At 25.3% G+C, this 22,685-nt stretch overlaps 5 protein-coding genes across 5 annotated transcripts; 2 read left to right on the forward strand and 3 right to left on the reverse strand.

Annotated features, from left to right (window-relative positions):
* Nucleotides 1-768: 768 nt before the first annotated feature.
* Nucleotides 769-2,368, forward strand: OCT59_028823 (uncharacterized protein; the record flags this gene model as incomplete). The annotated part of the gene is made up of 1 exon (XM_066147585.1): nucleotides 769-2,368. One exon carries the CDS (start codon nucleotides 769-771, stop codon nucleotides 2,302-2,304), a length of 1,536 nt encoding a protein of 511 aa, XP_065994281.1. The 3' UTR covers nucleotides 2,305-2,368.
* A 3,570-nt stretch (nucleotides 2,369-5,938) lies between these two features.
* Nucleotides 5,939-9,213, reverse strand: OCT59_028824 (uncharacterized protein; the record flags this gene model as incomplete). Its single annotated transcript, XM_066147586.1, has 11 exons — nucleotides 5,939-5,961; nucleotides 6,066-6,169; nucleotides 6,251-6,352; nucleotides 6,427-6,528; nucleotides 6,603-6,704; nucleotides 6,778-6,879; nucleotides 6,965-7,010; nucleotides 7,088-7,390; nucleotides 7,664-7,737; nucleotides 7,807-8,012; nucleotides 8,095-9,213. The coding sequence occupies 11 exons, from the start codon at nucleotides 9,211-9,213 to the stop codon at nucleotides 5,939-5,941; spliced, it is 2,283 nt and encodes a 760-aa protein (XP_065994282.1).
* A 1,531-nt stretch (nucleotides 9,214-10,744) lies between these two features.
* Nucleotides 10,745-11,879, reverse strand: OCT59_028825 (uncharacterized protein; the record flags this gene model as incomplete). Its single annotated transcript, XM_066147588.1, has 5 exons — nucleotides 10,745-11,054; nucleotides 11,147-11,232; nucleotides 11,309-11,364; nucleotides 11,721-11,781; nucleotides 11,856-11,879. 5 exons carry the CDS (start codon nucleotides 11,877-11,879, stop codon nucleotides 10,745-10,747), a joined length of 537 nt encoding a protein of 178 aa, XP_065994283.1.
* A 243-nt stretch (nucleotides 11,880-12,122) lies between these two features.
* On the reverse strand, nucleotides 12,123-12,852 carry OCT59_028826 (uncharacterized protein; the record flags this gene model as incomplete). The annotated part of the gene is made up of 4 exons (XM_066147589.1): nucleotides 12,123-12,197; nucleotides 12,386-12,404; nucleotides 12,551-12,607; nucleotides 12,740-12,852. The coding sequence occupies 4 exons, from the start codon at nucleotides 12,850-12,852 to the stop codon at nucleotides 12,123-12,125; spliced, it is 264 nt and encodes an 87-aa protein (XP_065994284.1).
* A 5,391-nt stretch (nucleotides 12,853-18,243) lies between these two features.
* OCT59_028827 (uncharacterized protein) lies at nucleotides 18,244-18,762 on the forward strand (the record flags this gene model as incomplete). The annotated part of the gene is made up of 2 exons (XM_066147590.1): nucleotides 18,244-18,386; nucleotides 18,570-18,762. The coding sequence occupies 2 exons, from the start codon at nucleotides 18,244-18,246 to the stop codon at nucleotides 18,760-18,762; spliced, it is 336 nt and encodes a 111-aa protein (XP_065994285.1).
* Between the last annotated feature and the right edge of the window lie 3,923 nt (nucleotides 18,763-22,685).

Genomic DNA, 22,685 nt, shown 5'->3' on the forward strand with positions numbered 1-22,685 from the left:
AGATGCACCTTACATATATGAGACTTTTCTAGGATGCTGTTAAGAGTCATATTTTATAAGTCATAATAGAAAAAAAAAGGGAGATAATTAAATTAATATTACAAGTATTGAATAAAATAATCATCTTTATTAACATTACTTTTTAAGCCTCAATTCGAATAATGTATAAATTTTTAGATTACATAATATTATCTAATATATGTTCATTTAATTTCATAATGATTATAACCACTAACCAGTACAAATTTTGGGAGCAGTCATCCCGCCCCGCTTCTAAAAATAGATTTTACTAATTAAACACGTCCCAACACGTCCCAACACGTGACAGCGGGAAACAACACAGTGATGAATAAGGGTGTGACAAATAGGATTTTGACTAACGAAAAAAAACGTCCTCCAGATACTTATAGATTACGGAAACGCGAAGGGGTGTGATGGTGGTGACAAATAAAATCTATTTTTAGAAGCGGGGCGGGATGTTTGATCAAATTTTGGCCACAATTTTAAAGTTATTCCTCGTACACGATGGTAAGTCGTACAAAAAAAATTTTTTGTTACACGATACATGATGTTTCAATGCATGGCGTAATTGTGCAATTAGATTTTCGGGAGAATGATTTTCATGGAACATGTGATACATTGGATGCAATTTCATTGGCTAATTATTATTACCTGATAAATACTTGACCAATCATAAATTGCTATGATATTTATAAATACTGTACATCTTATTATTTTCATTTCATTTCATTTTATTTTATTTTTAAAATGATTTATCAACTTTCAACACTCTCAGCTGACTGTTTACATGAAATTTTTGACCATATAGTAGAAGATAAACCCACTTTATACTCATGTTTATTAGTTAATCGTCTTTGGTGCAAAATTTCTGTTCGAATTTTATGGAGGAATATATGGAATTATAAAGTTATTCAACAACAAACTTCATTGAGGACAGTATCATCAATTCTTAGTACGTTAATTGCTTGTCTTCCCAACGAATCAAAAGAAATTTTACGTAAAAATAAAATTTTCATTTCAACACCTACTTTAAAATCACCACTATTTAATTATGTAGCATTTTGTAGAGTCCTTTCAATTTGTGGGATAGGTAAAATAGTTGATAAAGTTCTTAGAAATGGAACTCCTGATAAACCACGTAATTTAAAAAATAATTATTATATAATCTCAAATGAAATTATTAAAATGTTTATGAATCAAAATACTTTAAAACAATTGATTTATGATCAAAAGATACATCAAAATAAATTTTCTTTCACTTGTTTTCTTGGAGTAAAGGACCTTTCAGAATTACGATGTAGTTCATATCTTACAACAGATTTTTTTCATCGACTGTCTCAAACGTGTCATAATTTACAATTAATTACTATAGAATTTCATAATAATGAAGTCTCGAATGAATTAAAAGAATTCATTTCTTCACAAAAGAAATTAAAAAGTTTAGTTTTAATAACATATTATAATAATAGTTGGGCGACTATCATACCTACATTGAAAAAACATTCTAATACATTAAAAAAATTACACCTTTATAGTTATAGTAGAAATGTTAATGTACCATTATCATTTATCAGCTCATTCACTAATTTACAAGAATTTGTACTTGGATTCTATCGTGGAACGTATACTGAAGATTTTAAAAAATTACAATATGCGAAATTTCCTAAATTACAAACTTTAAAAATTCCTTATCAATGTCCTAATCCTGAGTATGTGATGAAATTTTTAGAAACCAATGGAAATAATCTTAAAAATCTTTATACGGTTGAAAAAAATAATGCATTAAGTTTATCTATTGCTAAATTTTGTCCAAACCTTAGAAGACTTTTTGTAAGATTTAATAATGGTGAAATTGATATATTAAAAAAAATATTTATTAATTGTCGGTATTTAGAAAGTATTAAAATTTGGTGTGGAGAAGAATATTTAAATGAAAAGGAAGTATTTGATACTGTCGTAAATTATTCACCAAGTAATTTTTGTGAATTAAAAATATATAATAATTCAAAGTCAGACTTTGTATCTCCAAAAGATTTAGAATCGTTTTTTATAAAATGGAAGAATAGAAAATCAAAAAAATCACTTAAATTAATATTTCTTAAGGATTCAAAGATTAATGGTCGTCGGCATTATGGTTTGGATGAATTTAAGGAAAATATGAAAATAATTGAAAATTATAAAAATTTAGGCGTTATTAAATTTATGACTAAAGATTATATAAAAGAAGAGGAGGAGGAGGAAGTAATAGAGAACTATTATTTTTCTATGCTTGGGATTATGTAATATAGACACTATTTTTATCAAAATGAAGCGTTCCGTCTATTAAAATAAATAAATGAATGTCACCAAAATTATTAATATTTTTTTTTTTTTTTGTTAATAACACGCTTTTCTTTATTGATCACGTTATAATTATTAATATTAAGCGTCCAAGAACATTAAGAACATTATATGAATATAATAAATATAACGCAGATGTAAAAATAATATATGATTTTTTAGGAACGCGTCTATTATGACCGATCGACAGACGACAGTAGCCAAAAAAAGAATCCGATTAGTCAATTTCAATCACCCAATCGAATGATCGACAATTCGATATATCAGCGGCTCAGCCCATAAGTTATGCAGTAATCTGCATGACAAATAACTAGCATGATTTTTTGTTTGTTTATTGATGAAAAGCTTTGGCGTAAAAAAGTCCTTCTTTATAAAATTTCTTATGTACGGTACATATATATAAATAAAACTAGTAAGGACTAAAGGGTTTAACTGTTAATTAAATAAGAACATCTAAATTGAGTCAAAATTAATATTGCGTTATAACATTAACATAGTCAAATTTATTCGATCTGTATCTAACGTATCCTATTCCAGTTTATAAAAAATAAATTTAATTTATATTCATAAATTCCGAATTTGAACTAATGAAAATTTTTTCCATTTTGCATGATTTCTTCAATAATTAAAATAATGTTACAAATAAAAAATAATTATTTTGATCATGTAAAATACCGACTTTAGTGTAATACACAGGATCATAATGAAGTCATAAAAACAATAACAGCAGATAATGAATTTTTCACGGCTAAACCATTAAAAGAAATTATTGGTAAGTCTAATAGGATCATGCAGATTTTGACGGACTGATATTTTTTGTTGATGGATAAATAATTGATATTTTTCTTTTATTGGCTAAATATCAAATATATTTGCAGTTTAATTATACTTTTTATATACTCTTACTATAATAATAGCATGATCTTGCGTGACTCTACTCATCACTTTGACCCGACCATACTCCTTTCCGTAGCACTCACTTACGCCTAATAATAAACTAATTTATTATTTTTATGTATCTGTTATTGTTATTTGAATTGTCTAAATTCTTGCTTTTCAATATTCCAATTAAGTTACACAAAAAGATTGTCTTAAATTTTCTTAATATATAAATAAAAAAAGGACTCTTTAAATGGTTTCGTTTATTCTTTTGTTAATTTTAATTATAAATTAAGAAAATACTGTAATTTATATATTTTATATCCAGGATTTTATGTCCAGAAAATTGGACAAATTCTTGGATATAAAATAACGCGTGGCAGATTTGATTTTTTTTTTCCCAAACAATTTTTTCTAGAATATTAGAATAATTTCCAGATACTTTTAATAACATTTTCAGAAATTAATAGTGGCATGGAATAAGGGTACATGAAATTTATGATAACTAATAATCTTGAGAAATCTTAAATCTTTACTTGATATATGCGAAGTACTTCAAAATGATAGACCCGAAAAATATAAAAACTCGGATGAAATATAAAAATTTCATGATAAAGGAGAATTTTTATCCATTAAAAAGGCTATAGAAATTTATAGTACTAAGCATGAAGCTTATTATTTTACGAATTAATATACTAAATCTGTTGAAGCAAATGAAGCGTTTCCGGACAACGGATAATAAATATTTTGCAATCGATTTCGTAAGTTAGTATATATAATATATCTTGTAGTGTATTTATTATTTTATTATTAAAAACATATTTTCTTATCAAATTAAGTGCTGAAACCTAAGAAAAAACCTATCATGCAATCTAGTTGGTCTTTTAACGGAAAGAGACATAATGTAAGTAATGGAATCAATATGTCGAAATTTTTTCCATAGCCAATCACTAGAATCGACGAGTAGACTAATGCAGGGTTATAATTCGTGATTCTTTACAGGAATCATTCCTTCCAGTGAATACACTAAATGAAAAACAGAGAACTCACTCTTGGCACGATATTTCTTTGGCTGAAATTTCGGTCACGTGATCAACTACGAGAAGAATATGAGTGGACGACATGGGAGTAATGTGATCAACTGCGTTGACATAAATGATCAACTGCGGAGAAGAAATTAGTGGGTGATGGGGAGATAACGTGAACAAAAAATCACGTGAATCTTATATGGCTTGACGCAGCAATTTACGCATATGTGGATAAAATAAAAAGCCCGTACGATACTTAATATTTTCCCAGAGTATTTTTTTTTAACATTGAGACCAAATTCAGGTGCTCCTTTATGTTCCATATTCGGATAATACTAATGCTTATCCTTCTCTTAGGATGATGCGATTTTTTCTTTAAACTGATTTTTTTTTATTTTTTACTCTTTTGCCTTTTGGATTTGGATCAGGCCAGTTTGAGATGTAATCAAAATAAATATTCATTTTTTTATTTGGATAAATATATTTTATATAATTTTTTAGTTATAATGAGTACGATTTTTAATAAAAATATCCAACCAAAAAAAAAAAATCGAATTACTAATTTATTATATAATTAGTATAATTATTGAACTTAGAATTATTAGTATATACTTTCTGTTTGTAATTTTTTATATTATATAATTGATTAGTATCAATATATGGTTTCATTGATAAGTCATCATATTTAACTGAAAAAGAATATATTTTTTTTTTTATACAATATGTAATTCTAATAATTTTTATTTTTCACTCACCATTACACTAAATTGATATTATGTAATAAAACAGTTTTAATACGACTAATATTACACTAGTAGTTTTATCATTGATCCAACCATGTTGATAATTGTTCAGGTTCGGAGTCAATGATTGAGCACTAGTAAGAATATAAGAATGAAATAAAAATGTTCACATATACTTTTTATGCAATGACTTTAATGTTTTTATAAAATTGTAAGTACAAAGTTTTGAAATTTATCCCTTTCAATATATTGATATCAACCGTTACGAAAAATTTAGGCGCGAAAATTAATGGCTTAGATCATAATTTACATTTATTTATTTATAAATGACAAAATTTTACTTTTCATGTAAGCAATGAATATTAACAAATAAGTAGTGAAACATTTGAATCTAACTTATATATCTTGAATTTTTATTCTGAAGTTGAACACTAAAATAAAATAAATTTAAAAAAAAAAATTCTCGCAAATCGTCAATCAAAAAGGATATACAATAAATATGTAATCTAGATACTGATTTATTTGATACTCATTTTATCGTTCTTTCGTGATAAAATATTTTTTACCTTTACTTATTTCTTTGTGTAATTATTTGCAAAAACCATATTCTAAACAACTTATTTGCATAGTATTGAGTTTCATATCTAAAGCTACCAAAATAGTACTCATTTATTCGTTCAATACGTTTGATTATACAATTACTTTAAATATTAATAAAAAAATGGACAATTTATTTATCAAAATGTTCAGTATATAATTAATCTCTATGAAATATATAATAAAATACCATATCCGGATTCTAATTTCTTTACATTATAATAAGAAAGTTTAATAAAAAATCATTAAATATTTCTAAATACTCTGCATTTGCAGAATAACGAAATATTATTACTTCTATAGTTCTATGGATAATTGTAACTAGTAGTTTTATCCCGCTTTAATACGCTTTCCTATAAATAATATTTTTATATTTGATTTAAATAAAAAAAAAATTAAATATTAATGTAAATGAAAATAAAATAAAATAACATTTAGCCAGATAGTAAATAATTACCACTATCATCATGAGTTTCAACATTTAATAATTCTTCATTTCTTCTCTTTTTTAAAGAGGTTGAAAAATTTTGAATTGTAGAACTTAAATTTTGTGATCTGAAACTAAATAAAAAAATTATATGGTAAATTTTAAATAATTTGTTGTGTCATTTAAAAACGTTTTTTTATAATTATATTAAATACCTTTCAGTTTTTATATCAAGCTCTAATTCTGTTGAGATATATCTAAAATCTAAAGCGGTTGAATAATTTTGAAGTGTAGAACTTAAATTTTGAGATAATATACTGATTAAAAATCAATAAATTTAAATAATTAGTTGTGTCATTTAAAAATATTTTTTTATAATTATATTAAATACCTTTCAGTATTTATATCAAGATCTAATTCTGCTGAGACATATCTAGAATCTAAAGCGGTTGAATAATTTTGAATCGTAGAATTCAAATCATATAATGATAAACTAATTAAAAATTAATTAAATTTAAATAATTAGTTGTGTCATTTAAAAACATTTTTTATAATTATATTAAATACCTTTCAGTTTTTATATCAAACTCTAATTCTGTTGAGTTATATCTAGAATCTAAAGCGGTTGAATAATTTTGAATCGTAAAATTTAAATCATATAATGATAAACTAATTGAAAATTAATAAATTCAAATAATTAGTTATCATTTAAAGACATTTTTTTTATTACTATTTTAAATACCTTTCAGTGTTTATATCAGGCTCTAATTCTGCTGAGCTATATCTAGAATCTAAAGCGGTTGGAAATTTTTGAATTGCAGAATTTAAATTTTGTGACGATAAACTAAATAAATTAATAAATTCAAATAAGTAATTAGTTACACCATTTAAAAATATATATATATATATTTTTTTGTTATTTTAAATACCTTTCAATGTCTGTATTATTCTCTAGTTCTGAGGTATAATTGGAATCTAAAGTGTATAATAACATATTTCTTAATAAATTACATAATATTTTTAAATTACAATTAATTTTTTTTTTGTAATACCTCGCTTATCAAATGAAATTTTTGAAAATGAATATATGGATGAGCATTTAGAAATTAAAGCACTTAATGGCCTGCTTGTATAAATAGCTCCTAAATGACGTTTTTCAGCAAATTCCGGCCCAATCTTCTTTGATTCTATTAATTTCGCTCTTTTTGCTTCACCTTGTCTAAATTCTTCATCATTAACCTTTTTAAATGTCCACCTACCAAAAGTCAAACGAATGTCTTTTATAGAAGGTCTTTTTTTAGGATCAGCATCCCAACAACTTTTCATTAAATTAGCATAACATTCTGGTGTATCTTCTGTAATTTTAGGTCGTTCTCCATCAAGAATTTTATAAATAAGATGATGATCATGTTCAACATTATCAAAAGGTTTACAACCTGTTGTAAGTTCCCACATAATCATACCCAAACTATAAATATCAGCTTCTTTAGAAAATATAGACCCTCTAAATATTTCCGGTGCAATGTAAGGTATTACTCCATATACTTCATTATTTGATGATTCACTATTTACAGCTTGTGATAATCCTAGATCTCCAATTTTCCAATCATCATTTGACGTTCTTTTACCTTTTGGATCAAATAATATGTTTCCACTATGGAAGTCTCGATGCATAAATTTTTTATTATGAATAGTTTCAAGTCTAAAAATATAAAAAAAATTTAATAAATTTAAAGAAAATTAATAAATACTGTATATAAAATATAAATACCCTACTGAAATTTGATGTAAAATACGTAATTTTTCTCTATTCCATGTAATTCTTGCAAAATCCTTCTGCAAATGCTTATATAAATCCCCTCCTGATGCATATTCCATAACTATTATATAATCCTCTAATTCAGGGTCTTTTGTAAAGCCATAAGTTTCAATGATATGACCCTTTTTGTCTTTAAAACAATGATAATATGATTTTAACTATTTAAATTTAAAGATTAAATTAAATTAAAATTTTAGTTTAATTAAGATAAATTTATAAGATATATTTAAAATATTTTACCTCATTTAAGAAATATTTGCCAATATTTTTAGAATTTTCAAATCTTTTTAAAATGACAGTTTCATCTTTAATTAATCGATTCTTAGTGTCATATTTAAGCCAAGTTGCTTTATATATAATACCATATCCCCCCCTTGTCATTTCTGTTACATCTTTAAATTGAGAATATGGTATCCACTTATCATTTTGTTTTGCTTGTTTTTTTTCTTTAAATATAGACCGTAATATATTATCTGGTACAAAATATTTATTAATGTTTTTTACAATATTTTCAAATTCAGCTAACTTCAAATAATCTAAATTATCGCATGTTATAAGATTATTATTAAAAATAAAATCATTAAAATTATTGTTTATGGGCGATATTCTTTTGCATTTTTTACATTGAGATTGGTCCGTAGGTCCAAAAAGAATGTTTGTTGTTAAACAATATCTGCATCCAACATAAAATATAAAACAATATGCACAATACTTTTGACAGTCTGATGTAAATGTTAACTCTAAACTACAAATATTGCACCCAGAATCATTATGCCACCATGGTAAGTAAAGAACTGAAATTTGCTTTTTAACCAAGGCTGATTCTATCAATTCAGAAGAAATTATATAACAATCTGAACATAAAACAAGACCATCATACTCTTTACTACCATATGTGTATGATAATGACTTTCCACATAATTTACAATTTTCTTCACTTTCAATCACCTTATTGAATAGAGTGGAATTATTTCTATCAATTTCCCGATAAACAGAGCCATATCCACATAATTGTTTAAAACATAAAATTATCAGACAATTTCCATAGCATTCTTGAATACTTTGTGATATTTTTGTCCTATTTATTTCATGTTCACTACATTCCAATTCCGTTGTGTAAATATATACGTCCAAATATATATTATTGTCAGTTATATCATTAATATCATTAATATAACGTGATAAACATTTTTTGCAATATTTTTGCCAAGTAAGAAGCGCTTCAATATATTTTTCTCCACAATAAATACAATTTTCATCTTTCCAACTAAAGGAAATAAATTCAATTGGTATAGGACTAGGTTTTAATCTTGGTGTTGGATCAAAAGAATTTTCATCATTTGCATTTACAATTTCCATTTTATTAAGTTAATTAATATATGTTATAATCAAGTATCGATAAGACAACGAATTTGGAAAATATGAATATACGTATTTTATTTATATCTAAATTATCAGAAGTTTGAGCCTTTTGTTGGTAATATGGAAAGTATTTCTAGATTTTCTCATGGAATCTTAAGAATTTACCATAGTACTACGGAAAAATCCGTTTAAAAAATTTAGCATTTTATCGGAGTAAATGCATAGCGAAATGCATTTAATACATTTAACTTTATCATTTTTACTTATTTAGTTGTGATTCATATGATCAGCTAGTGGAAATAACTAAGTATTTGGCGTAATAAAATAAACTTTTCAGCATAGAAGATAATGATGGAAAGTACAAATTAACGAGAAAGGAAACGGAAAAAAGTGAAGTAATAATTTGAAATTATTTCCTTCTTTTGTATATAAAATAAGATCAAAAAATAACTGTGTACGACAAATTGAGAGGTATAATCACTTTTATAGGATAATTATTACAATGAAACACCGAATATAGTAAATTCTTAAAAAAAAAAGTAGATCGATACCTAAACAAAAAGAGTTCATTGAATAATAACAAGATATTGTACTTCATTGTAGTTTCAAACATTTTTCTTCTATTTGTTCCTACGTGCAGTTAATTGTAAAACTAATAATTATATTCGCATATTATTAATATTCCAAAATTATGTAAATTATGCAAGAACGATTCTCTCTAGAACAAAGTAATTTAGTTCCTATTAAAACCATAGCCGATAAGATTTTCAAAATATTATGCAAAATATTTGTATATTCTAATGTTCTATGACTTTATTGGTTAAAATTCACACGAAATTTTCAAAATTAAAATTTTTTTCATAAAATGGTGATAGATGGCGCAGTAAAAGAATAGTGGCGCAGTAAGAATAAAACATGTCTAGCGTGTAGTAATTTAACACTTGAAAATTATTTTGCATAAATGTGTATAATGTATAATGATGATTATGATTCAAAAATTATTTTTATTTTCATTAAATTTGTTTCAAGTCTATTATAAATGTCAATTCATATTTTTGACTCATTCTCTCATTTTTTTTAAAGAAAAAATTACAATAATAATAGTGTTCTTTTAATCTAGATATAATATAAATAATATTATTATTATCTGAACGTGAAAATAAAATTACGTGAATAAAAGTCAAGAATATTATTTATTTCTTTAATTTTTTCAAACGCTTTTTTTTTAAAAAAAAAAATAGTAACGCATTTTATTTTATTAATTAATATTTTAAATCAAAAAGATTACATAATTAAAATTAAAATACTTAGAGTATAAGAAAATAAAATTACTTTCCTATCCCCTATAACTAAGTTTATCCTATTCTAAAATTTAAATTTTCTAAATATTCTAACTAAAAACTATGCTAATTATTCGCTAATTTAGGTATTAAGTACTATTTGTTACCTATATTAATTCCTTCTGTGATCTCCCCTTTTAATTTGTCTAAAGTTACGCTACTAATAATATTTTTGTTAATATTTTTTTCTATTTTTTTTTAAATTTTTCTTCTGTTTTTTGTTTTTTATTTTTTCCGTTATTTTCTATTCCAACTTTACCCCCTGATGTATTTTCTCCTTCTAAATTATCTTTGTTTTTCCTTTTCTTTAGCGTCATTTTTGCTAAATCTTCTTTCTTTTCTATTTCAGCTATCTCATCGCATCTTTTAATCCAAATTCTTCTTTTTATTTCTTCGTATATAAAATTCCATAATTTCTTTACGATTTCTTTGCTTTCCTTATTTTTCGACAATTTGTTAAAATTAGTATTGTAAACGCCTCTCATATTTTCCCACTCTCTATTTATTTTTTACAAACGCAATTGTATAGTCTTCTTCAATATCATCATATGTTCATAGCCAACAGAACCACGTATCATCTCTTTATTTACTCCTGCTGATAATTGTTCTTTCGTCCGTTAATTTGATGTGTCGATGCATCACGAGAGTTTTTGCGTCTCTCACATATGCCAAATGACTAAAGAAGTTAATAATAATAAGTAATATTTAATGTGAATAAAAAAAAAATAATAAATTAAATTGGATTAACTTACCTTGCAAGTTGTAATTTGTAAAGCATCAATGAATGCGGCTCCAACATTAGCATCATCTTTAACACCAAAAGCCAAATACATCCAAATCCATTCCGGATATATTTTTTGGAATTTTCATGATGAGGATATGATTCAAGTCCTGGATATGAAACCCATAGGATATCATCCCTAGATTCTAACTATCTTGCTAATTCCAAAACATTTTCGGCTTATCTATGAACTCTTAGTAATAAATTTTAAGGCCTTGTATTAATAAAATGATCCAAAAGGATTTTGACATTGGTCCAATGTTACGCATAATTTTTGAACGTCCTTTCATAGTAAAGGCATTATACTCAAAATGTATCCCAATAAATTAACCCATGGTATCAGGACTTAGATTAGTAAAAATTGGTAATCTTCCATTATTTACCTTCATCAATTACTAAACCTCCTATTGTTATTCCATGACCTCCAAATCCATTTCGCTGCACCTAACGAATGAACATAAAGATTAACAAATAGATATTGCAAAATGACGCTTAGTCAAGAGTTGATCATAACCTACTGTGAACAACAATATCTTCACCATGTTAAATTGATTTAATAAAATATTCACCTATATGTAAAATCAATTAATTAATGAATAAAAGTAAAAATCTCATCTTATACTTGCCAGTACCAAAGGTATTATCAACGATAACATGTATTTTCAGCGATAACTGGTATTCACGCATCATGTGCAATCTTACAAATTGCTTCAAAATCTGGAATATTAAATTTCGTATTTCTCATAGATTCAAGATATATAGCTTTCGGTTTATTATTGATTAATTTAGCGAATTCTTCTGTTCTTCTGAATCATCGCCTTGAATAAATTTGACATTGATCCCCAATTTGGAAGTGTAGCCTATTCGTTTAAAAAAAAAAAATAATTCACACATGATATTAACTTTAAAAAATCTTTAATTTACGAAAATTAAGTTCCACCATATAAACAACTTGTTGAAATGATATTATCACCCACTGAGCGAATCGTTGATATAGCAACAAATTGTACAGTCCATCCAGATGATGTAGAAATAACGTTAATTTCACCTTCAAGTGCAACCATCCTCTGTTCAAATAAAGTTAGCAATAAGTTTAAACATTTATTTACATGTTGCGATCATTTATTTTTAAAAAGAAAAAATTAATTAACGTTAATTATTTTTAATAAAAAAAAAATCATAAATCAAATCAGGTGTATAAAATTTTTAGTACCTCGTATAAACGTGAGCTACTTCTTTACCACCAAAAACATTTGCGGCATATTCAGCACTTTTAAATGTAAACGAAGCTTTATAAAAATTTATTTCGTGTTTTTTTATTCCATGTTATTTTCGTAAATGTATCATATTCGCGGAATTTTTATAGAAATTATTGGATATTATTTTATAGAGAAGTAGCTACATAAATTGAACAGCTCTTGCACGTGTAGCAATAATATCGAGTGTGTGACCTGCGTGTAATTGAAGAGATTCAAAACGGAAATTCCTCTTTCTGTTTTTTCCCTTTTCCGTCATATTTTAAATTATTTGGTTAAAAATTCAATGAATTTGAAAGGAAAAAAAAAAATGAATCAAATAAATGATGATCAAAAAATTCGAAGGTATTTATAGAAAATCATAAATGCACTTTTACTAATTTAGTCATTGATCGTCATGCGTAGTAGCAGTTCAATCCCGCACCCCATTCGACCGATCAACAATCCCGTGGTATGGCATTGAGACGTTAACAAGATGTTAATTTATTTAATAATAAAATATCTACGTTATACAATAATACTCTAATTATAATATTCTATTCTAAATTAAACTTAACAATCAAACTTCAATAGTTTCCCCTCACTTAAGTTCTATCAATCCTTAAATTAATTAAGGAGGCACTTTTTCATTATAAGAAAGGTTATTTCTTATCTTTCAAAAGCTCGAATAAATATTTATTATATAGATATATGCATTGCTGATCATTCCTTCTTTCTATAATTCCATTGTAAAATATTCTCTAAGCGTTTTGGTCAGATAATTAATTTATAGATCTTCTAATCAGGTGATTTACTTATTGATCTTTCCTAAGCCTCAAATAATTACTAACGTATCAATCGATCAGGTTTGATAGTTTAACGTCATTCCGGACCGCAGTTAATAAAATAACAAATAAAATTTATACACTTAACCTAAATATAAAACTGCGTCCCATAATTATTAAATTCACTAGATGGTTTCGGCATTACACCGTGAATAAAATAACGGAACAATCCGTTATAAAAATTCTTAGAACATTACATCGATGTTTAATTTCGAATGATGACTATAAATTTGAAATTTAAAATAAACACCTACCAGTCATAAAAAAAAGATTAGTTTTTTTTATTTATCTTATATATGATATTTGATTTGTTCACCAAAAAGGACGTCACGTAACGGAGACTTATATCGATGAATCATATCTTGAAAATGAAAAATTTGGATTAAGTTATTTAATCTACCATAATTCCCAATCAGACGAAAAACTCTCGGATACTTTTAGTATTAACGTCTAAATTTTTTTTGGCTCAAAATTCAAACCACTTCCCTATTTTTATCATTTTTTCTTTTTGTAAGAAAAACCATATAGCTCACTTGATGATCGGAATGTCAATCATTTTGGCCAAAATTAATGTTAATTTTAGCCAAAATGATCGACTTAGATGAGTCAAATAGGTTATAACTTTGAAAAAAAAAATACGATCAAGAAACAATATTAATAATTATTTAAGTGTAAAAAAATAGTTAGAGTTATAGAAAAATATCAAATGGTTCTAAAGGTGGTTTCTAATATGAACTGTACATTTGCGAGCATTGGAATTTAGTGTCTGAATTAAAATTGTGTATAAAAAACATTATTTATATAATTGAAACATAATCGTAGTAACGCTCAAAAATTTTTCGTAATTCGGAAGCGTAAATTAAGAGTTTATTGTTTAGTCCAAGTTAGAATTTCCATGTAGTATTATTAATTGTTATTTAAGCCTGCGAAAATTTATTAAAATCAATAAATCAAGTCCAATATAATTTGGTCTTAACCATCATATTGTTTTATCGTTTTGCCTTAAAAAAACTTGAAACTAAGTGTTGTCTGATTTAAATAATTTCATAAGCTTTCATCAGTTCCATTCTTTGCATATTATGAAGAAGTTTATTGTGGCCATTAATTTTTTCCCTATAAAAAAAGAAAATTCGGAATTTGTCCTGAAAAGTATGGAAAATGTCCGGAAATTTTCCGTGCGTCCGGAAAACATTCGGAAATGGTCATGTTTTGAAACATTTTCCGGACACTCGATTCTGGACAAATTCTGGACAAATTCTGGAGTGTCAAGAAAATGTCTGGAATTTGTGCGTCCGGAAAGTGTTCCAAAACATGACCGTTTCCGAATGTTTTCCGGACGCACGGAAAATTTTCGGACATTTTCCATACTTTTCAGGACAAATTCCGAATTTCTTTTTTTATAGGGTTTATGATTTCACGCTTTATTTTTCATTATTATTTCGCACAATTTCAGAATGAATAAGTTTTGATAAGTCAAGATTCAAAGAAGGGTATTTTTGAGATTATGCACAAATTGTGCAAGTTGGTTTAAATGCATCTCAAAAATTCCGTTATAACGTTTAGTGGTTTTTTGGAAATTAAACGTGCTTAGATTTATACTTAATCAATATGAATTACAAGTGTTTAGAATGACGATTTTTAACTACTTAAACGCATCTTCAGAAAAAAATAGAAAAAAATATAATGAAAACGTGTTGGTCAAAGTAAATTGCGTGGCTTTTAAAAATTAATAGAGAATGATCCAATCATATTGCTGCTCCGTGGTGAAATTTGAAGGGTCTGTACGAATGATTTTCAGTGAAATGGCAAGTCGGATAATTTCATGTCGATAAACGATAAACGGATAAAATGACATTTCGGTAAAATGAAGCTAGATAATTTTTCATATCAGTAAAATAGAAGTCAGCAAAATGGATTTGGTTAATTACATTCGGTGAAATAGCTGGCTGTATATCATATCATAACCATTTTCTTTATAAAAACATAATACTTTGCGAGTCACTAGTGCAAAAAAATCAGCTTGAGCTGGCACCACAAGAGATACAAGAGATGACTCAATTGTTTTATATAAAATTTTTCATGTAAACCTGTGTAGAAAAATATTATACATTTTATTTAATTTTTAAATAAGTTATCCTATATAATTTTAATTTAAAATACTGATGATTATTTAACGCAAATCCGCAACTCTGCAATGAAAAATCTTAACTTTATTTTCTTAATTTTAAATTCATATAACAAATTTCTTGATATGTTTGCATAATTAAAATTAATTATTTCATAATTCGATTTAAAAGACGGTCGAATATTTTTACAAAATAATTTTTCGATAAATACACAATTTTTGAATAAAATTATTCGTAATTTTCCAATTTGTTATTGTGAATACCAACAAAAATTTTCTAAGAATTACGTGTTAAACCAGTTCACAATTAATAAAATATATTATATTGGCTTTAGCTATGCTCTGCCTGTTCTGTTCCAGAGACTACTGCTCATGCAAAAGAAAATTATCCTTCATATGTTTTAATTAATTACTTAATTATGATGCAAATGATGATGTCATTTTTGTCTATTAACATGAAAAATAAATATTAGTTATAACATATTGTAATGATTAATTGATTTAACATTTTTATATGAAAAAAATTATCATCTTCAGTTGGTTTAAACTGAAAACTTTTTCAAAAGCTTACAGTACAATAAAAATAGTAATTTCTTTCGATACACTTATCGCTAGAGTAAAGTCAATTCAAATTTGGAGGAAAAAAAAAGAAGTAAATTCGAAAGACTAATGATGATAAAATCGATGAATTGGTTGAAGAAAACCGAAGTTTAAGATGATATGATTGCATATGAGCAAAATATTAAATTATAGTTAATTTTATATGTCAAATCGTACTCGTAAAATAACAATGTTGGAAAATTGCAGAATAGTAAGTGGAAATGCTTTTAGGGAATCGGTTATGGTTTTTTGGATTAATATTATTAATATTGTTACGTTCTAATAGGAAACTGTCATTAAAATATTACTATAAAGTAGTTTTATCACGTTGAGACATTATCGTACATTACATACTGTGTTTCATGGTCAGAATTTATGATTGACATCATGAACATTACGTCGTCCACCAGTCACCTACACATTACGCAAATATACCCCTACCTGTTATAATGGTAAAAAGCAAAGTTGATCCCAAAGCTGAATTACACTAAACTGTGTAAATTTTAGGATATTTTTTAAAAAAATTGTCATTTTAATAGAAATTTTAGGTATTATTGTAACGTTAAAACAATTTGTTTGATTATACTTTATTTTTTAAATAAATTTATTTGCTACAATGTATAATGCATTATTACAAGTTATCTTTTAAATTAATGAAATATTCAGCGAATTACATAAGGGCCCCGAGAAATATATAAATAGGCAACAAGAGATCGGTACTCATTTACCATTAACTCTACATGTCTCTTCAGGGCCAGAATTACATAATGCCGCCTGGCATTAAGGATTTGTACATTATTTTTTCCATTCTACGCAAACCGTGTATTGTTACCTTTTTATGCATGCATTACTCGGGTCCAGTTGCATAAGTTTGTGATATATATTAATTATAATAAATTACTGCAGAACGCGATCTTGAAATTTGGTTATAATAAAAAAGTTAGTAACAAACAGTTAAAATAAATATTTTTTTTTAAAAAAAAAAATGGATCGGTTTAATATATTAGTTGCGCTAAAAAATAATTTGGCAAATGATCGGCAGGCCAGTACTAGCATTGCTACAGTTTCACAGTAAGGCTGGTTAGGAATTTCGTTACAATGTGGTACTTTGACGCTTGCTTTTAGCAGTAAGCCTATAGGTAATACTGCAATTTTGCAAAAGGCCAAGTTGTGTGGAACGGCGTGGTGCTATCTTAATATTTTTTACAAACTGGCGCATAGTACACTTCTTAGGAAGTACTTTGTTATTTCCATTTTGATGTATTAACCCGGTTTTATCAAGCATATTTTTTCAATATATTAAATCTAAATAACTTTGTAAGCTCTAACATTACACAATATTTGTTTCTAGTATTTATAAAAATGTTTTTTTAAATGTTATACGTTATTTGCTATCTTGTTAACTCGGGCTTAATAAATATAGAATATTTTATATTTATTATTACCTGCAAAATTTTAAATATGAATCGTAAAATATTTTGAAAATTGTAAAGTATTAGATTGAAATAATTATTTTAAAATTACTCATTAAGGATTACAAAAATATAAAAATATACATTATCAAATTGAGAATATAAAAAGTGTATTGAAAATGTTCTATCATTTATTACAAATCGTCACATACATTAACCCGCTACAACAATATCCTTTTAAGTGTTTCGGATAATTTTCAACTGTACCTGATACTAATTTGATAAAAATACAATATTCGGCTACCCTCTGATTTATTTTTTATATGAAGCTTAAAGTTGGCCAGTGTTAATTTGAGCCAGAATTAAATTGGGATCAGAATTACAGTTCATATCATATCAAATTGATCAATATCGGAAAAAACCTCATGAAAAAAAAGCCACACAATGAAATTAAATTGTCATACAGCATCATATTGCGTCTTATGTTTATTCATCACAAAATAAAGTATCGATGGGTCCTTTTTAAACACAAAAGCTATTGTTAATATAATGGCTTGTCAGCTTACAACACTTCCAATTGACTGTTTATATGACATTTTTGAGTATTTAGAAAAGATATAACTACTTTACATCCATGTTTATTAGTTAATCATCTTTTGTGTGGAATTTCTGTTAGAATTTTGTGGAGAATGGTTGGGCGTGTCAATGTATGCCCTTATCGATCATTACGGGAAATATCATTATCATTATTCAATACATTATTTGCTTGTCTTCCCAATGAATCAAAAAAAGTCTTATATAATGATGAAATTTCTATTTCAACATCTTTAAAGTAAGTCCTTTCAATTCCTGGAATCATTGATATAGTTATTGATTCTCTTAGTAAATTATTATTAATTTATGCACTTGATCTATTAGATAATACTAAATATCATTTACTAGTCACAAAAGAATTGATCAAAATGTTCGTGAATCAAGCTTCTTTGAAAGTATTGATTTATCATAATTATTATAGTCCTATACCATTAAAAAATAAAATTTCCTTTCCTTGTTTTCCTGGAATGAAAAATCTTTCAGAACTACATTGCGAATCAAGTCTTTCTTCAGATTTTTTTCATCAGTTATCTCAAAAATGTCATAATATAGAATCAATATCTATATTACTTGATAATGATGTTTCGAATGAGGTAAAAGAATTAATTTCTTGACAAAATAACTTTAAAAGTTCGTGATTATATTTGGACAAATAATATTCCTGCTTTAATAAAACACTCTAATACGTTAACAAAATTATGTTTTTATAATGATAGTAGAAATAATGATATCATACCATTATCATTATTATCAATTATAGGATTATTCAAAAATTTACAAGAGGTTGTATTTTTATTCTCACATTATGAGCAAAATAATAATAAGCTTGAAGATTTTGAAAAGTCACAATATGTTAATTTTCTAAATTACAAACTTTAACAATTCCTCACCTATATCCAAAACCTGAATATTTGATAAAATTTTTAGAAACTAATGAGAAAAACCTCAATAAGGTTTATATAAGAATTTCGAATAATGATTTAAACTTGACTATCGCAAATTTTTACCCAAATCTTAAAAGACTCATTATAAGAATAAATAGTCATGAAGTAGATGTATTAAAAACTATATTTATTAATTGTCAACACTTAGAATTAATTAAAATTCAATATCGATATGAAAATAAATTTATAGCTGAAACAAGATTTGATACTGTTGCAAATTATTCACCAAAAAATTTTTTGTGAATTAATATTAGACAATTCAATATTAGACTTTATTCATCCAAGAAAACTAGAATCATTTTGTAGATTTATTTATTATAAAAATATGATAATAATAGAAAAATATGAAGATTTGGGCATTTATTAAATTTAGTAATAATGGAGTGACTAGAGAAGAAGTAGAATTGGATTATTATTAATTCATTGCCTTTTTTTTCATATTTTGTTTGTTTTTTTTAATGAATCTAAGGCAGGATATATTTTTTTAGGGTCACAATTTAATAATGATATTCATTAACATAATATAACTAGAAATGCGTCTAATACCAGGGCCTCTGTCCCTGGACAACCTTGTCAATAATGCTGATAATCTACAAATAATTTAATATGTAATTGTTATTTGTTTAATTAAAATATAATATAACAATGATAATAAAATCAAAAGTGAAAATGTAAGAAAATGAAATAAAAATGAAATAACACTATTTTTATCAATATCAAATAAAAGTTACTTTAAAGAAAATAATATATATGTAGGAAAATACTATCATATTAAACCTGAAATCTTCTAACAATTGAAAATGCATGAATATCTTTCCTATAGGGTATGCGGATTGATATTTCTTATCTTATGAATTCATTTATTAATAAGCTGTATCAATCTGCATCATATAGTACTCTCACTGATCCGGTGCAAATCGACATTTGAGGCACAACTTATACATTTGGTTAATACTTAATACATGAAATTGACTTAACATAAAAATACTGTTGAAATTAGTTGAAAGTGTGAATTAGAATTATAAAGGACAATATTAGATCATTGTAGTAATCATGAAATAAAAGTAACTTAGGCTATACTTTATTTATGAATTACTTCGCTTAATCATCAGATGATCAAATACAATTATTGAATTAAATTAATGAAATTATTGCAACGATAGTAAATAGTACATTGGACACTCATGTTATTTATTTAAAATTATCATTTGTAATTCAGACGATTTTAAATGCAATATTCACAGTAAAACATGGATATAATTATAATTTTTATGGAAAGTTTAATCAATTACCTACCTTAATATGATGTCATAATTTATTTAAAAAAAAAAGAATAAATAAAGATCATCAAAGAAAAAAACGGTATGGTAATAGACCAGATGAGCTAGATACTAAGAAGGCTGGGACACTGATGGGATGCCTTACCCTTCTTTGGAGAACTATAGGCTGTCGCAAATCAAATTAACCAGATTTTATTATTTAATTCTGTAAATAGGTAGTAGTTATTACTGTATAAAGGAATATTAACGGTTAATGTAAATAAATTTGCATAATGATCATAATAATATAATTGAATAATTTTTATTTCGGATAGATAACCTCACTCTATTTAGCGAAAACGTGACAAGAATTTTTTTTAAGAATAACTCAAATCAGAATAGTGCAGCCAATAAAATATTGACCAACTCTGCACGATATATGGTCTCAATCTTTTCTATCTAATGGTATGCAAATATTATGGCATTTCTTGGTCAGAATCACCGATTGCATATACTTGTCAATTCAAATCCTAAAACTTTTTGAAGTTTTACTCATGTGACGCGAACTACATGAATGAATATCTGAAATTCTAATTTAATTACAAAGTTACTAATTAAAGTAATTTTAATATGTAAATAATACAGCCGTTGAATAACCAGCTAATTTCTTGATTACCTGTTTTTTAACAAAATTATTATTTTTCTGGTTAATTCAAATCCCTAAATATTTTAATGCCACTATTGTAATTAGTTGTTACAAGTAAATAATATGGTTTTGTACAAGGTTAAAATATAGTCGAATAAATTTTTTTAATATTTTTTATATCAAACAAATTGAAATTGATGAAATTGTTACATTAGGTTGGTAAATTAAAGATGTAAAATATAAAAAGAGTTATTTTATATCAGTAATTAATTGATAAATAAATTAGAAAATAGATGATTATTATAATTTTTAATACTCATTATACTAAAAGTAGATTGAAGGATAGTTAACTTTTTTATTATTTGCTTACAAATTAGATAAAGTATTGAGTATATAAAATTTGGCTAAATTTAGAATTAAATATTATTTTATAAATATTATTTATTTATTACTGTATAAAAAACCAATTAAAATATTTCAGCTTAAACAAAAAAAGGAATTAAATAACTACAAAAAGTTCAATATATTTCATTATACTATTTTTATTCTAATTACGTAGCACAGTTTTAGCACTCTAAATTTAGATCAAATGATTTTAACGTCAAAATACAAAAAAAATATAAATTATTAGTATTATTATTGAAAACCTTTTTAGGAAAAAAATAATCATTAAAATCAATATTTGATAAATAATTAACTCATTTAATTTATTATAAATTCACTTCTTGGTTAACTAAAATTTGCAATATTTTATTAATAAATGTAAAATCAAAAATTATAAAATTATATATATATATATACAAAATTTTTCTCATTTTATTTAAAAAAAAAAGTAATTTTATTATAATTATATTTCTTTTTCTTTATACTAAAAACAAAATGTTATTCAATCTATATACTTATATAACTTAATTTACTCTTTGAAGCTGAATACCCAAAGTTTTCAAACATTAAGACGTGATTAAAGCTTTAAAAAAATCTCCATGGTAATTGATACTAAAATTATCAAAACCTGATCACCAATTATGATTTATACACATATGATACACTGAGAAAGTGAGTTAATTGCATTAATCATTTAAAAAAAAATAGAGTTTGCTTATATTTCTATAGTATATGAAATTAATTTCTTTAAATTAATTATCAGAAAATACTATATTTCCTTTAACCAAATCAAATACGTACTAATTAGAAATAAATTAAACAAATTAATTATTCAAATAAGAAATTTATCTTTACTTAAAGAAGCTATGACTGATTCCTCTTCTTAGATATTTTAAATTGTTTAACATTTTATATAAAACTATTTTAGAAAAATGTTTCTTTAATTACTAATGTTTTCAATCCATATTGAAGAAAAATCAGTAATATATACTTCTATATTAATTGAATTATTTTATTTAAAAATTTATTTTATAATTATTATTAAATAAGTATGACGCACTTCACATATTTTTGTCAGCAATACATATAAAAAGAAAAAAAAAGTAACGTTAGTAACATACTAAATTTAATAAGGAAACAAAAAAAAAAACACTTGCTAGTAATTTCAAGCCGCTTTCAGCTAAATAATTTTAATGGTCTTGTTATTTAAAAATTATGAAATTTGGCTATTTGTAATAAATAAATATAATTTTTGAAGAGGAACAATTACGTAACTTCCTAAAGTAATTAAAAATTTATTTATT

The sequence above is a fragment of the Rhizophagus irregularis genome, chromosome 8 (genome assembly GCF_026210795.1).
Source record: "Rhizophagus irregularis chromosome 8, complete sequence".
In the NCBI taxonomy this organism is placed as follows: domain Eukaryota; kingdom Fungi; phylum Glomeromycota; class Glomeromycetes; order Glomerales; family Glomeraceae; genus Rhizophagus; species Rhizophagus irregularis.